At 42.6% G+C, this 17,689-nt stretch overlaps 1 protein-coding gene across 2 annotated transcripts in view; it reads left to right on the forward strand.

Annotated features, from left to right (window-relative positions):
• The window catches only part of HMCN2 (hemicentin 2), a 2,554,053-nt gene that overhangs the window by 2,517,450 nt on the left and 18,914 nt on the right, over window positions 1-17,689 (forward strand). For both annotated transcript variants that reach the window (XM_044058392.1, XM_044058391.1), the window contains one exon: window positions 1,095-1,221. In XM_044058392.1, the coding sequence (XP_043914327.1) occupies window positions 1,095-1,221 (127 nt within the window). The remainder of the gene's footprint in view (window positions 1-1,094; window positions 1,222-17,689) is intronic.

Below are 17,689 nucleotides of genomic sequence, written 5' to 3' on the forward strand. Positions count from 1 at the left end.
CACCCCAAGTCTGAAAAAGGGTTTTATCTTCAATTGTGGCCCCTGCGTTTGACCACCCAGCTATGTCTTCTATTGGCCTATTCATTCTTCCTTAGTTCTGGCACCAGAAGATACCAGGAGGCAAAGGTTAGAGGTGAAATTGTGGTTCAACTTCTATTCTAGTACTTCTGACAGCCCCTGCTCTATTACCCATTGGTCACAACATAATGTTTAGCTACAGGAAGCTGCTGCAATTCTTTTTTCTGCACACTCACATTGCCCTGCCAAACTACATTCTGTCTTCAGTAAAGCTTATAACTCCATGGCCCTCTGCATTGCAGTGTACTAATAGGTTTTATCCCAGTGGGTCCTCCTGTGACAGGACTTTAACTGATTGCCTTTTTCTAGTATGGGTGAGCCAACCTTAGTTACTCGCTGTCATCTTTTCTCAGCTTATAACTCCATGGCCCTCTGCATTGCAGTGTGCTAATAGGTTTTATCCCAATGGGTCCTCCTGTGGTAGGACTTTAACTGATTGTCTTTTTCTAGTATGGGTGAGCCAACCTTAGTTACTCTCTGTCATCCTTTCTTGGCTTACTGTTCCACTGTCTGGGCCACTAACTAAACCCAGGTCATCTGCATCATAGTCAGGACTTCATTTCTCTGTGCCATGGACCTGGCCAGCCCCAAGAAAGCTTTTTTAAGCCTGAAGGCATCAGCAAAAACTTCTAGTATCACCGTGAAATGAATGGTTCTAGATAGCCCGAAATTCACACCACCACCAGCAAGTTTCCTCATCTTTTGACATTTCTGTATTTCTGTTTTCTTTCTACATACATACTGTTCCAAAAAGTTCTATAACTTAATTCAACATGACTTCTAACAGCACATTATGCTCTTGAATCTCATAAATTTTTCCTCAGAGATTTAGCTTACTGTCATCACGTAACAGACTGGACCATTCTGGTTTTGAGTTATTCTTCATGCTAAAGCACAGATCTTTTAAAGCAAGTCTTAATGTATAAAAATCGCACCATGTGCTTACAATGCCTTGTAATCCAGTGTTGTTTTTCCCATTCACAGACTTAAACATTTACATATTTCTTTTTCTTTAGATGTCGATGAGTGTATGGAACAGAACATTCAGTGTGGAGCAAACCAGATGTGTTTCAACACTAGAGGTAGCTTTCAGTGCATTGACACACCCTGTCCTGCGTCCTACCGTAAAGGAGCCAATCCTGGGTAAGAAAAACATGATTTCTGTATCTGTGAGGGGAAGGCAGAGGGATGGTTCAAAAATGTATGCTCAACAAAACGAATAAAACAATAGGGATCCTTTGAAGTAAATGCACAAACAGATATAATATTCACCATGTTATGTTATACTTCTGTGGGAATATGAAACAGAAAAGTAGGCTACAAAAAGGGGAAAGTGGTCCAAACAATCCAAAGTGAGGAAATCTATGATAGTGTAAATGTCTGTTTTTCTTTTTCTTTAATATTTCACTGTGAAGTAAACTGTCCTGCTTTTACATGCACAGCTCCAGCCTGAGGTCATGTGATAGGAATGGGATATGGGAACATGACCAGGATATGACAGTCTTCTTTAATGTCATGAGTTAATACCCCATTTGTACAGCTGCAGTGATACTTGGGTAAGCACAAATGATGACACAGGCAAGAACAGTTTATCACTGTTAGTGAGGGAGTTTTTTTTTTTTTTTACCTGACTCTGCTGTTGATGACCCAGATCAGAGAAAGAGAATAAATGCTGTTAGTGTCTCATACTTGTATATCTCCTACAACACACAGGCAACACAAGTGACCTCATAAACTGTAGCCGCCTACTATATATGATACATAACTATGATTAAGATGACCAGTATATATTATATAATGTATGTACGTATTGTATCTATATTATATCATTCTTGAAGTTGAAATGAATGATTTTTTATTAATACTAATTTTTCTAATTACACAGTTACCAAATTACTAAAAATACTTGACATTACCAGAATGAACAGAAAGAAGTATCATAGAAACTGGGCTTACTTTCACTTACTTCATCTCTCAAGCACAGCACTCACACACTGGAGTATGCTGAGTCAAGTTTGCATTTGCTCTTAGCAGAGTGAGATTTTTATACCAAATCCTGGGTGGTTTGACAAAATGAATTGCAAAGAAAGAGCGAGATGCACTTCTGATGTATTCACTGGTGAACAGTAGAAAAAATGTAATAGTGCTAAAAATTGGTTTAATATCTATTAAAATATGTACTATATATGCATATATGCACTTGCTTAGAACCTGTATATTCATGAAAGTTCCAGTTCCTGTGTATGTTGCATATTGGTACTGCTTATGTAAACAATTATATTTAGTAATCCATGCATTTATGCAGAAAACGGAAGTTCGGGTGATATATAGATGTGTTACTAATGAGCAAATGTGTACTTCAGGCTCTGTGTGTGTGTGTGTGTGTGTGTGTGTGTGTGTGTGTGTGTGTGTGTGTGTGTGTGTGTGTGTGTGTGTGTGTGTGTGTGTGTGTGTGTGTGTGTGTGTGTATGCTCATACTATATACCTGAGTAGTCTAAGGCTGACTGCTTGGAAGATCGATTGCTTATGCCTTCCAGGCATACTTAGAGAGAACATGCTAAATATTATGATGGTATATAGGAAACCAAACACAAGGAAGTCATGTCTGTCAAAGTGAAGAGATTCTTCTCCTGATACCTTGCAAGAGATCAGGACCCACATTCAGCTCAAGTGCCTCTGGATGTTCTTCGTGTTTCACTGTTGCAGTCATTACAATTGGGTAATCTGCTGGGAGGTTGCCCTCAGTCGGCCTGAATTCCAAAGTCTTGGGTCCTGCGTCGAGTGCTGTCTTCTCTTCCATGATGTCAGGTCGTCAGGGGTATAAAACATGCAGCCGACACCATTTTCTTTAGTCTGTCTTGCCGCGCGGTGCCCGAAGCAGAAGCATTTCGCAAGTGCCGGTCGGCCAACTACTGAAATATTCGAGTTTGAGTTTCAGAACCGGTCTTCACTAAAGCTAAGTACCCCGCTGGGGAAACGTTTTTCTTGCTTTTTACCGATGTCAGAAAAAGTTAATAATTGTATTATTTGTGGGAAGCAAATACCTCATAAGGATTTCCATTTATACTATATTCCTTGCCTAGGCCCTGATCACAACGTGCCTGGCTGTCGGTTTTGTGCTAAATTTAACCAAAGCACTATTAAGCATCGGTATATTTTTGCATCAAAGTATTTTGGAAACAGATTTAACTACCCAGAAATGTCGTCGGATAGCAATCAGACTACCAGAGTACATAAAAAACGCAAAGAAAAGGACAGAGAAAGGCAGTCGAGATGCAAAACCGACAACGAAGCTTCTCCTAAGCCAGTCGCCGGTTCACCGGTACTCAGTGAGGTGCTTTCGCAGCCCCTGATACCCACTACCTTCAAGTCGCAGGCCTCTACCGACACCCATGTGGAGTCCGGCATGCCGCAAAATACTCAAGGTTTTGGACCGATGGATGTATCTCCCTCGGACGGGTCCAGAGCCGCTGAGCAGGCATCAGCTTCTGAGGATGTATTCAGACCGCAACATTTATATATCAAACCGATGACAGCTGCAAAACCAAAGACAAAGGCAACTTCTAAAACTAAAAAAACAACGCATGAGCCACGTGCACAAGCCTCTATGCCTAAAAAACAGATGATCAAAATGACTGAAGACCTTATTACCTTGATCAGGGGTACCCATCCCCCTCCAGATAAGAGGCCTAGGCAATACACTGATTATGAATCTTCAGATCAGGTTTCTATTTCTTCTAATTCCTCTTCTGATCAGGAATTATCTATACCTCCCTATGAGGATTCTGTTGCTGAGGAGTCTATTCCATCTGTATCTCCTCCACAGGATTATTAATTTGGAGAAACCTTGCATACTTTGAGGGAGAATTTTCACTGGGACAGTCAAGACTTCTCAGAATCAAAGAAGAGGCTCAGGGATTTCCTTCTTCTCCCTCAGCACAAGCCTTTAGTCATTCCCCCTGTTTTAGACATTGAGGATGATGTGTTTTCGGAGTCAAGCTTGACCCTTGACTCCTTACCTCCGGCTCCCAGTAAGCCTGTCAGATATTACAGGGTCCCTGACTCACATAAATTTTTATTTAGAAACCCTGCTGCTGATCCTGAAACTATTTCACAGGGTCCAAAGGAAGTTAAGGCCTCAACAGCAAAAAATCCTACCCCCTCTGACAGAGATTCAAGAGCACTAGACAGATGGGGAAAAAAGGTTTATACATCTGCAACCTTGGCAGTCAGGGCCTTAAACTGTCAATTTCATATGCTTAAGTACCAACAACATGTTATGGGATTGCTGAAACAGAAAATTATGTTGATTTCAGAGTGTGCAGAAAATAAAGAATTGCAGGAATTGCATGCAGCTGAACAAGTTGGAAAGCATACTTTGCAATGTGGTTTTGATTCCTTAGAGATCTCCTGCAGGGCCGCAGTTACTGGATCTGTGATTAGGAGGCATGCCTGGTTAAAGGAACAAAATTTGCCTGCTCATGTTAAAGCTAAATTGCTAGATGCACCTTTACAGCATGATTCTCTGTTTGGTATTAAGGCAGAAGAGGTTTTAAAGAAAATGGAAGACAAAGCTAAGTCTATGCAAACTGTTAAATACTTCTTACAAGTGCAGCCACCAAAATTCAGTAGACACTGGCCTACAAAAAATTGGTCCTTTCCTGTATCAGACAGAGCTCAAAGGGGCAAATCTAGATGTCCAAAGGGTTCCAGATACCAGGCGCAAGATTCATACAGGTCAAAGCAATGGGGTGCATCTACCTCCAAATCAGGGGGAGATAAAGCGCAAACCTACAGAAAACAGTCCCAATGACTTCCCTCTGTCTACACCAAGCACTTATCTTTTGACAGCACCCTTAGGGGGAAAATTAGCACTTTTTGCTCAAAATTGGCAGTTAATAGCCCAGGACAAGTGAGTACTAAACATAGTATTACAGGGATACATATTCCATTTCCACACTCTGCCACTGACAAATGGTTGGCCAGATCTGCCAAAAAATCAATGGGCAGAGGCACAGAAACAGGTTACGTCCCTCATGGATATGGGGGCCATTCAACCAGTACCAGAACAGGAAAAAGGACAAGGTTTTTACTCAAAACTGTTCTTGGTACCCAGAAAGGACAAGGCTTGGCAGCCAATACTGGATTTATCGATTTTGAACACATACCTGGACATTCCAAAATTCAAAATGCTGACTTTGCAGCAGCTTCTGCCCATGCTGGGCAAGAATGCTTGGCTGGTGACATTAGACCTAAAAGAGGCATACCTGCATGTCCTAATAAGACAATCATGCAGAAGATACCTCAGATTCAAGGCTGGCTTAATGCATTACCAATTCTCTGCACTGCCCTTTGGCTTATCTACTGTGCCCAGGGTCTTTACAAAGTGCCTGGCACCAGTAATTGCATTTTGCAGACAAAGAAGTATGCAAATATATCCTTACTTGGACGACTGTCTCATTCAAGCAGAGAACAAGGACACTCTTCTTCGACACCTGGCATTTGTGAAAAGGCTTCTAACATGCCTAGTGTACACAATAAATTAAAAGAAATCACAACTGGTAACCTCTCAAAAGATAACATTCCTGGGTGCAAGCTTGAATACAACTGCCCAGATGGCTTACCTTACGCCAGACAAACAAAGGCAACTGACTACTTCAAACTGATGGCAACAAAAACCCAGTCTTCTGCAAGACAAGTTTTGCAGACTCTGGGCTTCATGGCATCCTGCATCCTACTAATTCCATATGCAAGACTGCATATGAGGAAACTTCAGTGGTACCTAAAAGGTTTATGGAGTCAACATTCACACAGTCTGGAAACAATGATTCCTCTCATTCCCTGCCTGCAACAGGAGTTTCTATGGTGGGCAAAGGCCTGTCACCAAAACATGGGACAGCCCTTCACTCTACCCCCTGCCAGCCAAACCTTAACAACAGACACATCACATTATGCCTGGGGGGCCCACATGGCAGGAAGATGCATTCAGGGCATATGGGCACCAAAACAAATGCATCTACATATCAACCAGAAAGAGATGCTAGCTGTTCAAAATGTCCTAACAGCCTTCAAGGGCTTTCTTTATCCAGGACAACTACTGATAAAGACGGAAAACACCACAGTCATGTGGTATATAAACAAGCAAGGGGGCACACACTCATACCCCCTTTGCAGATTATGGCACTGTGGGACACAGCTTTGACCTACCAAATACATCTTCAAGCTCAATTCCTGCCAGGAAAACAAAACACTCTGGCAGACAATTTAAGCAGAAACCTTATGGATCCTCACGAGTGAAAACTAAATCCACAAGTCTTCAACATGATAACAGAGAAATGGGGGAGCCTCCTCAAAATGATCAATTGAAAAAATTCTGCACAAGGACTTATCACAGACAAGCATGGAAAGTGGACGCCCTATCCTTCAGTTGGAAAAACCTGTCAGTTTATGCTTTTCCTCCTCTGCCTCTTCTACCCAAGGTCCTCCTAAAAGCCAGACAAGAGAAGCCAAAGATGATATGAATTGCCCCGGACTGGTCCCGCTAATACTGGTACCCAGTCCTAAGGAACTTGTCTCAATACCCAGCATGGACCTTGCCTCAAAGACCACAACTACTTTCCCAGCAAAGCAGTCAGATCCTGCACAATCAACTACAGACTCCAAACCTGGCAGCATTGCTTATCATGCAAACAACACCTCTCAGTAAAGCTGTGATGGATGTCATTTTGGAAGCCAGAAGGCCTAGTACTAGAAAATCTTATGCTGACAAGTGGAAGAGATTCTGTGCTTGGAATCAAGCACAAGGAACAGATACAGCAGGACAAAATATTCCTCAGATATTACAGTACTTAACTGAGATGCTTGACAAAGGCCGATCTTTCTCATCAATCAAAATCCATGCCTCTGCCATTTTGTCTCATTACAACACAGAGCCACCAATCTTTTTTCATCCTTTACTAAAGCAGTATCTTAGAGGAGCCAAAAATTTAAGACACCCTAGAAGATCACCATTACCTGCATGGGACCTCAATTATGTGTTGTAAAAGCTCACCCTGCCTCCATTTGAACCAGCTGCTACCGCTGATATAAAGTTTTTATCATGGAAGACAGCTCTGCTTCTAGCAATTACTTCAGCAAGAAGAGTTTCAGAGCTACAGCCCTCATGGCTGTAGAGCCTTTTTATCATAATTTACCTGGACAGGGTGTCTGAGGACAAATCCTACTTTTATGCCTAAGGTGGTTTCCAGTGTGGCTCTTAACCAAACAATTCATCTGCCAACTTTTTATCCAAATCCGCAGAACAAAGGGGAGAGAATTCTGCATTCCTTGGACGTACACAGACAGCTAAGATTCTACTTGAGCAGGACTAAAGCTCTAAGAAAAACTGAACAATTACTAGTGTCATATGCTGCAGGATCAGAAGGAAAGGCTATTTCCAAGCAGACAATTTCAAAATGGATAAGCCACTGCATCCATTTCTGCTACTTCCACCATGGTAAATCTGTGCCCAAGGGCATTAGGTCTCATTCCACCAGAGCTGCAGCTACTTCAGCACCCTTTCTCAGAGGAGTACCAACCAAAGACATTCTAGAGGCTGCTACTTGGAGTTCCATTCACTCTGTTTACAAAGCATTATCATTTGCCTCTCTACTCTAAGTCCAGGGCAGGCTTTGCCACTGCAGTGCTGCAGGGCCTTATAGCCGCACCTAATGCTGTTTAGCTCCAGCCTCCCAACCATAGCTTTGGGATTCTACCCAAATGTAATGACTGCAACAGTGAAACATGAAGAACATAGTATAGTTGTGTACACTTAACCATAAATGTAGATGTTCGAGTGTATTCACTGTTGCAGTCCAGGTTACCCTCCTGCCATCCCCCTGTCATTCTGAAGTTTATCTTTCCTTCACTATCTTCTACAACCTATGTGGTGTATTTGTAGATGAAGGTAAAGTTTATATTGATGCATGTATTTATATTTACATATATATATATATATATATATATATATATATATATATATATATATATATATATATATATATATATATATATATAATATTGCTAACTTTTTGGGGGGCACCTGACATCGGGGGCAAGAAAAACTAAAGGAAATGGTGTCGGCTGCATGTTTTATACCCCTGACAACCTGACGTCATGGAAGAGAAGACAGCAACCAACGCAGGACCCAAGACTTTGGAATTCAGGCTGACTGAGAGCATCCTGCCAGCAGATTACCCAAATGTAATGACTGCACTTGAGCATCTACATTTATGGTAAGTGTACACAACTGTACATGTTCTTCATCTCACATTGCTGCAGTCATAACCTGTGGGTAGTCCGCTGTCCTCGGTCGGCCCGAATACCAAAGTGTTAGGCTGGCGTTGGTCATGGTCGCTCAGATCTGACGTCAGTACGCCGTGGTACTAAAGCGCATGACCGACGCCATATCCCCAGTCTTTCTTGCCGCATGGTCCAAAGCAGAAGCAGTGTTGCAAGTGCCGTTCGGCGTCCTGAAATTTTCGTATTCTGAGTTTCAGACCGAAGACCAAGTTGGGCTAAGTACCCCGTTGGGGAATATTTTTGTCTTTTCTTGCCTCAGTTAAATCCGGATGTCAGAAAAAGTAAATAATTGTATTTCTTGTGAGAAACAGATACCTCATAGGGATTACCACTCTCTCTGTATTCCTTGCTTGGGGCCTGAACACGACGTAGTCGGGTGTCGCTTTTGTGCTAGATTTAATAAGCGCACCATTAAACGCAGGTTAGATTGTGCTAGGCTTGTCTTCGGTAAGCGGTGTAACTACAATATGCCGTCGGATCCTCCGACGCCCGCTAAGAAGCGTAAGGAAAAACGTTAAAGTCCAAGCAGGATGAGTCGTCCGGACGCTGGTTCTTTAGAAACTACGGTGGAATCTGTGGATCCAGCCGAGGTTTCAGCTGAGTCTCAGGGGGAGCCTTTAATTTTGCAGGATGTGGCCTCTCAGGAGTCGGGTCAGGCTGAGGGGGCCTCTCAAGTCTCTGGAGTCCCTACTTTGCATAAGGTGGTTAGGCCTTCTACTTCTGTCTCTAAGACATCTTCCAAGGTCAGGCCTGGTTTGTCTTCCTCTGGCGTCAGCCCTAGTTCTGCAGGATCTGTACCAAAAAAGCATATGCTGAAAATGGCAGAGGATTTGATTACCTTAATCAGGGGTTCTATGCCCCCTCCAGATAAGATGCCTAGGGTGGAGCCAGAGGTGGAAGGATTGGAGCATTCCTCAGATTACTCGGAGTCTTCGGCTGAAGACATTCAGGATTTTCCTCCTTATTCTGATTCAGATGCAGGGGATTCTAGTCCTTCTGCTTCCCCTCCAGAGGATTTTTCTTTTTCTGAAACCCTGCATTCCATGAGGGAACATTTTAAGTGGGAAGGTCAGGATTTCTCAGATTCTCGAAAGAGACTTAGGGAATTTTTGTTTTTACCACAGCATAGGCCCTTGGCTGTTACCCCTGTTTTGGATGTTGTTCAGGATGTTTTCTCTGAGGCGTCCCTTAACCCTGATTCTTTGCCTCCTGCCCCGGTCAAGCCAGACAGGTATTACAGAGTGCCAAAGGCTCATAAATATTTGTATAAGAGCCCAAGAGCTGACCCAGAAACTATTAGCCAGGGACCTAAGGGTGTCAGGGCTTCTGTTGTAAAGAATCCAGTTCCTATGGATAAAGATTCCAGAGCTCTGGATAGGTGGGGTAAAAAAGTGTATACCTCTTCCACTCTAGCTATGAGGGCTTTGAATTGCCAGTTTCATATGCTGAAGTACCAGAATTTTCTCCTAAGTCAGTTAAAATCTAAGGTAGATGCTTTGGCAGAGGGCATAGAGTGTAAGGAATTGCAGGATTTGGTTCATGCCTCTGATCAGGTGGGTAAGCATTCTTTGCAGTGTGGTTTTGATGCTCTTTAGGCTTCTTCCAGGGTGGCTGCCACTGGGTCAGTTATTCGTAGGCACACCTGGCTTAAGGATCAGAACTTGTCAGAGCATGTTAAAGCTCGAATTTTGGATGCCCCCCTTCAATCTGAAGTTCTGTTTGGTTCCCCTGTGGAGTCAGTTTTGAAGAAAATGGAAGACAAAGCTAAGTCTATGCAGACAGTTAAGGATTTTTTACAGGTGCAGCCCCCTAAGGTTAGCAGAAATTGGCCTACTAAGGGATGGGCTTATCCTTCTTCTGATTTACAGTCTAGGGGCAGATCTAGACGTGGTAGGGGCAGAGCCCATGCTCAGGGTTCTTTCAGGCCTAGGACGTGGAGTTCCCCTGCACAATCTTCAGGTGAGGGCAGGGGTCAGCCTTTTCATAAGCAGACCCAATGACCTGTATCTCCAGCTGCCAGATCCCTCCTGTCTGGCAGCTCCTCTGGGAGGAAAGTTGGCGCTTTTCAGGCAAAATTGGCTTTTAGTCACCCAGGACAAATGGGTGTTGGACATTATAAACCGAGGCTACAAGTTTTATTTTCACACCTTGCCTCCTTTCAAAGGTATGCCAGACGTTCCTCCTCAGCAAAAGTTGGAGGCTCACAAACAGATTTCTTTGCTTTTAAAAATGGGGGCTATCCAGGGGGTCCCTCCGTCAGAAGTGGGCCTAGGATTTTATTCTCGCCTGTTTTTGGTACCAAAGAAAGGAAACACTTGGAGGCCAATTCTGGACTTGTCTATTCTCAACACATACCTGGACATTCCCAAATTCAAGATGTTAACTTTGCAACAGCTTCTGCCTCTGCTAGGCAAAGATCACTGGATGGTAACTCTGGATCTCAAAGAGGCTTATCTTCACATTCCTATCAGGCCCAGCTGCAGGAGGTTCCTGCGCTGGCTGGCACTTTTCATTATCAGTTCTCTGCATTGCCCTTTGGCTTATCTACTGCGCCCAGGGTGTTCACAAAAGTCCTGGCTCCGGTGATAGCCTTCTTAAGACTAAGGGGAATACAAATTTATCCTTATTTGGACGATTGCCTGATTCTTGCTCAAGACAAAGTCAAGTTACTTCACCATCTTCAGTATGTTATGACAGTGTTAAGGTGCCTAGAGTATTCTGTGAATGAAACAAAGTCCAGTCTAGTACCCTCTCAGGACATGTGCTTTCTGGGTGTGAGACTGAACACAGCCTCTCAGATGGCGTTCTTGACCCCGGACAAACAAACAAATCTTGCCCTTTACTTCCAGCAATTATCTCTACGGTCCAGGCTGACTGCAAGGACAGTCCTTCAGGCCTTGGGGTTCATGGCATCTTGTATTCTGGTGCTTCCCAATGCCAAACTGCATATGAGGAAGCTACAATGGTATCTCAAAAGCGTATGGACTCAACACTGCCACGATTTGGACACTGTCATTCAAATATTACCTTGTATCCAAAGGGAATTCTTGTGGTGGGCTCAGGAATGTCACCTAAACAAGGGACTCTCTGTGACCCGACCAGAGGCGAGTCAGATTTTAACGACAGATGCCTCAGACATGGCTTGGGGAGCACACTTCAATGGGAAATGGGTTCAAGACACGTGGCCTCCCAGACTACAACATTTGCATATCAACATGAAGGAGATGTTAGCAGTCCAATTTGCCCTGATGGCCTTCAAGGATCTACTTCAACCAGGACAGGTGTTGATTCAGACAGACAACACAACAGTCATGTGGTACATCAACAAGCAAGGGGGAACCCATCCGTACCCTCTTTGCAGACAAGCTATGATTTTGTGGGAGACTGCTCTCAGTTTGCACCTCACTCTTCAGGCAAGGTTTCTGCTGGGAGCACAGAACTCCTTAGCAGATGTTTTGAGCAGACAGATGGTGGATCCCCACGAGTGGAAATTGGATCCTCATGTATTTCAACAGTTGACGGTGGCTTGGGGAACTCCAGACATAGATCTGTTCGCTTCTCCACTAAATTTCCAACTGCCAAAGTTTTGCACAAAGCTGTTTCACCCAAAAGCTTGGAAAGTGGATGCTCTCTCATTCAGTTGGAACAACCTTCACGTCTATGCCTTTCCTCCTCTGCCTCTTCTTCCCAAGGTGCTCTTGAAGGTCAGACAGGACAAGCCTTGCATGATTCTAATAGCTCCAGATTGGCCACATCAGCACTGGTACCCTCTGCTGAGTAGTTTAGTACGGGAGCCTCCTTGGCCTTTGCCATCAGTTCCACACCTTTTGTCCCAGGCAAGCAATCATTTCCTCAATGTCAGGATCCAGTCCCTGCATCTGACAGCTTGGCATATTCTGTTTTAGACCCTGGGGGGTCGCAGCTTCCTCAACAAGTTTTAAATGTCATTTTGGAGGCCAGACGGCCTAGTACCAGGAAGGTGTATGCTGATAAATGGAGGAGATTTTTTCTTTGGAGCAAAACAAAGAGTTTTGATGTCTCTGTGCCTAATTTGAGTGTTTCACTTCAGTATCTTACAGAATTATTAGACAAGGGTTTGTCTTTCTCCTCTGTAAAAGTTCATGCTGCAGCCATTTCTGCTCACTATGACTGTGACCCACCTTTATTCTCTCACCCTTTGTTTAAGCAATTTCTTAGAGGGGCAAAAAACATAAGACCCCCACGTAGAGCTCCTACTCCTTCCTGGGATCTCAATTTTGTGTTGGAAAAGCTCACTTTACCTCCTTTTGAACCTGCAGCTACTACGGAGTTGAAGTTTTGTCTTGGAAGACTGCTTTTTTGTTGGCCATTACGTCTGCTAGAAGGGTATCTGAATTACAGGCTCTAATGGCAGTTGAACCCTTCTTGATATTTCATAAGGATAGGGTATCTCTAACCCTACTTTTATGCCTAAGGTTGTTTCTAATGTGGCATTAAACCAATCTATTCATTTGCCTACATTTTATGCTGATCCCCAAAATAAGGGGGAAAAAATTTTGCATTCTTTGGATATTCACAGGCAGTTACGTTATTATTTGAGCAGAACCAAAGGGTTCAGGCAGTCTCAGCAGTTGTTTATTTCTTTTGCTTTGGGTTCTCAGGGGAAACCTGTTTCAAAACAAACTATTTCTAAGTGGATTGGCCATTGTATTGCTTTTTGTTATTCTCATCATGGTAAGGAGGTTCCTGCGGGAATCAGACCTCATTCCACTAGAGCCACTGCCACTTCTACTGCTTTTTTAAGGGGAGTAGCTACTAAAGATATTTTGGAGGCAGCTACTTGGAGTTCAGTGCACACATTTTCTAAACATTACCATCTCCCTCTTTATTCCAAATCTAGGGCTGGGTTTGCCACTGCAGTTTTACAGGGCATGATAGCAGCTTCCAATGCTTTATGATTTTGCCAACCTCCCTTTACCTTTGCTTTGGGATTCTACCCACAGGTTATGACTGCAGCAATGTGAGATGAAGAACATAGTACAGTTTTGTACCTACCATAAATGTAGATGTTCGAAGATCCACATTGCTGCAGTCTAATTTACCTCCCTCCTTCCCTCTGTAGTTTGGGGTGGTTGTGTGGTTTGTGGTGTACATATTGTTTCTATATGGGTGATTGGGTGTTTTCCATTTTTGGCTATGGCCTTTCTTTTTAAGGCCTTCTGACATCTGGGGCAAGAAAGACTGAGGATATGGCGTCGGTCATGCGCTTTAGTACCACGGCGTACTGACGTCAGATCTGAGCGACCATGACCGACGCCAGCCTAACACTTTGGTATTCGGGCCGACCGAGGACAGCGGACTACCCACAGGTTATGACTGCAGCAATGTGGATCTTCGAACATCTACATTTATGGTAGGTACAAAACTGTACTTTTCTCAACTATCTGTCAGAAGTTTAAGAAACAGGACTATCTTACGTCACTTTGGAAGAGACGTGTGTATTTTAACTATATCAGCGTGTCTGTCTATACACCTCCCTTGGATTTTCAGTTGCCAGTTAAATAGTTCCTGAAGGAGACACTTCAGCTGAGACCACCCATAATGGGCATTACTCAGTATGGCACTTAACATATGTAGTGGAAAAAAAACTCATCCTGGCACCCTTTGAATCAATTACTCTCACTCCCAGTCAGTATCTTTCCTGGAAGATACCAGTCCCACTCAGTATCTATCCCATACCTCTCAACCTAACTAGCATAAGATATGCATATTGAAATGAGCACATTAATGTACATGTCCGCAGATGCTCAATTACACAAAGCCAGGACTTCATTTGAGAACTTTTTTAATGAAAAGAGTTACATACACACACTCAAGAGTCAAAGTTATATACATACAAGTTTATAATACAGAACTATTCATATTTTCAGTTGGCTATATAAAATTCAAGTAATACATGACACACTGACCCTCCCCCATCACCCTCACACTCCAACAGTTCCAATTTTTATTAAGTGAAGTGCTTTTGACAGAACACAGATATTTAATATATTTAATATAGAAGCAATGCACGCAAGGCAATTTATATTCAGTAGTCCACCCTACATACACTGTAGACCACAGGTCTAACTATGTCATTACTCAACGGTCAGATTCAGAATACAACTTTTATTATACAATGACTGGCCATTAATATTAAAAAAGGAGCACTTTGATTAGTCAGCCCAACCACCATGCCCATTGTAAATCTGAGAATATACTAATGGAAAAAAGTCCGGTCGCCCAGACTTTTTTTCCATTAGTATATCCCATAAAAAAATTAACTTTTCTTTCTTTTTTTACATAACTTTACAAAACTGAAGAGCTCAGATGAACAAGGGAGATGGCACAGAAAAATAAAAGGATAATCAGATATGTTCTGAAAACTAAAGAAACGTACCTAAATATCCTTTTACTTTCTCTGTCCCATCCCTTCCAAACTTTTAAAGTCTTCTGGTTTCTTTTTTCTTATTTAAAATCTTCCTTTCTCCATTGCTTTCTTTGCATAGCACTGATGTACTGTATAAGTGTGAGAACACAAGTCCCATACGTGTGCACAGTACATGAGGAAAGCCCCAGGATACCAGGGAAAATGCAGAGGGGCACCTCAGTGCCATTATACAAAGACATTATTTATGAAAAGTACTAAAATGTCATTGTATAATAGCAGCCGCGGTGATGCAGCGGTAGCGTTGTCACCTCACAGCAAGAGGTTCTCCCGTTTAATTCTTGGCTGGAAGACCTTCTGTGTGGAATCTGCATGTCCTTCCCGCGGTCAAGTGGCGTGCGAAAGACATGCATGAATGGGCGTGCCTTCGTTGAAGGTTGGGCATCGGGCTGGCACCTCGGCACCGTAAATATCTGCTGCCAATCATTAGTGGACCGAAGTTCCGCTGTGGCGACCACTAACCGGGAAAAACCGAAAAAAGAAGAACAAATGTCATTGTATAATAGCAATAACCAACTCCATGGTGTGGTATATTGAAGATTTACCATGGTTGGCTTTATTTAATCACTTAGGCTTTGCCCTCATGATTAAACCACACCGACCATGGGGTAAGTCTTCAATATACCACACCAATGTCATTGGTTATTGCTTTATTCAACTTGATCAACTTGGCAAGGAAAGTCAGTTTCTGTAAACAATGCTGTGGAATTCTAAATAGAGCCACAAATAATGGAGGGGGCAGGACCAAAATCAGTGACCTCTTTTAATTCTTGCTGTCAAACTTAACAGTTTATAGCATCCATCTAAAGCAGCCAAATCATCTTTCTTTGACTCAAGGCTGGAAAGCAACAATCACAAGTCTGAGAACACACTTTTCCAGTGTGACAAACAGTAGAACAGATAATTTTTCTTCCTGCATCAGTTAATATGCAGTCTGAGTGGACCTGATAAAAGAAGGCATGCTTCTCAGGTCTGTCACTTTATATTAACCAATCCAACAGAAATAAACAGGAACTTGCAGCAAGCGGTCAGTAGCAGAACAGGAAGCCAACCAGTAGTATGCTAATTAGTTATGATAAAGAGATGTTCTGATTAGCTATATTGTAAACCAAAAGCAGAGCTTTTTTTAATGCGGAATTTGAAAAAATATGGGAATTTATAACAGATAGCTCAGGTGCCCAGGGATCGAGCTGTATTTTAGTTAGAAAACAGGTACATCCTGGAAATTTGGGACATTTGAGAGGTGTAATCTGTTATTGATAATGCCACTCCCACTCAGTACCTTTCCTAGAAGAAGCCACTCCCACTCTGTATTGATCCTGAAAGATGTTGCATTTTTTGGCTGCAACTTTTGCCAGAATAATATATGTTTTACGAGCCTTAATATACAAGATGAACACGTTGTAATTTTTGTCAAAGACAGGGCTACTCTTTGTACTAATCCTGTGTTCATTTTTAAGATGGTGACAGAACTTTGAGTCAGACTGTTCATCTCACTACTTTTTTGCGCAAAGCTCTAAAACAAAGTAGAAAAAAACGTGCATTCTTTGGATGTACAGAGACAGTTGAGATTTTATTTGAATAGAACTAAATAAGTAGCTCTGAGTAATTGTCTCCTTTGCAAAATAACGTATCCCTCAGTCCGCTAATGCTCAGGTAATTAGGAGAAGCTCTTTGTCCAATCAGTGCAAAAAGAATCTGAATGTGGCATTGTCTAGTGAACCACTCTTACCATCAACTTCCTAATGTCTGAGTAGGTAGGAGTTGGTTGAGACCAGAAGGATGTTAAGAGTTCTGGAAGTTGAGATAGATGTCCAGCTTCTTCAAGCAGGAATCCCAGAAGTAATGACAAAAATGTGAATATACTCAAACACTGTTCTCTAATACAGATGTATATTGTTTTATTCTACTGGACCCATTATATATATATATATATATATATATATATATATATATATATATAGTTGTTCCAAGCATACCATTTTGTTCTCCTCATCCCATTAATACAAAGAGGTAAAGCACCAAGCATCTATATCATAACATCACAGCTTAGGTAGTCGAATCCTAAAACATTGACACCTAAGCGTTGAAAGCTAACAATGGCGAGCAGCCACATCATCAAATTCTTTCCTTGGGAAAGAATTCGAGTGGCTGTCTGTAAACAAAATAAACAAACACACCCAAACATAATGGGGGGCTTCCCCACCACACCCCTAACTAAAAATACCAACTCTGAGATCGCTCTACATTTGGGAAAGGGCAATTCCCCTTTAACGGCCAAGGAAATTCTTTCCCGAGGAAGTGTAAGTGTTCCATGCTTAGGTGTTGATGATCAAGCATTCAGCAGCCTAAGCTGTTGACAGTTCAATAGGAACACAGCGCCAAGTATATCCCAAATGCTTACCTAGTAGCTCTGGCAATGGAGCTGCTCGGTGAGTAAGAAAGAAGAAAATGGCCAATGCCACCTTTCCTATCCTTTGTGTCGTGTGAGGCATCTAAACCTTTAATTTGTTACTGACACCTAGTAGAGTCCGAGTGCACTGTATGTATGTTAGCAGTAATTGGGCTATGATAGAGATATGCATACCGGGCAGCATGTGTTGGAGTATAAATTGGGCATGAGCAGTAGTGCACATTCATGGGAAGTGATACTCAAGCTGCACCCATCAGTTGCTACAGTGACTAGAAAGTTGGGGCATCTAGAACATTCCCCTGATGGCTGTCTGGGTGATGTCTACCCATGACCTGCTGTTACCCCACAGGGGACCAAATTTCTCAGTTGTTCACAAAGTGTGTTAATGACTG

The sequence above is a fragment of the Protopterus annectens genome, chromosome 16.part0 (genome assembly GCF_019279795.1).
Source record: "Protopterus annectens isolate FY-2018-M chromosome 16.part0, PAN1.0, whole genome shotgun sequence".
In the NCBI taxonomy this organism is placed as follows: domain Eukaryota; kingdom Metazoa; phylum Chordata; order Ceratodontiformes; family Protopteridae; genus Protopterus; species Protopterus annectens.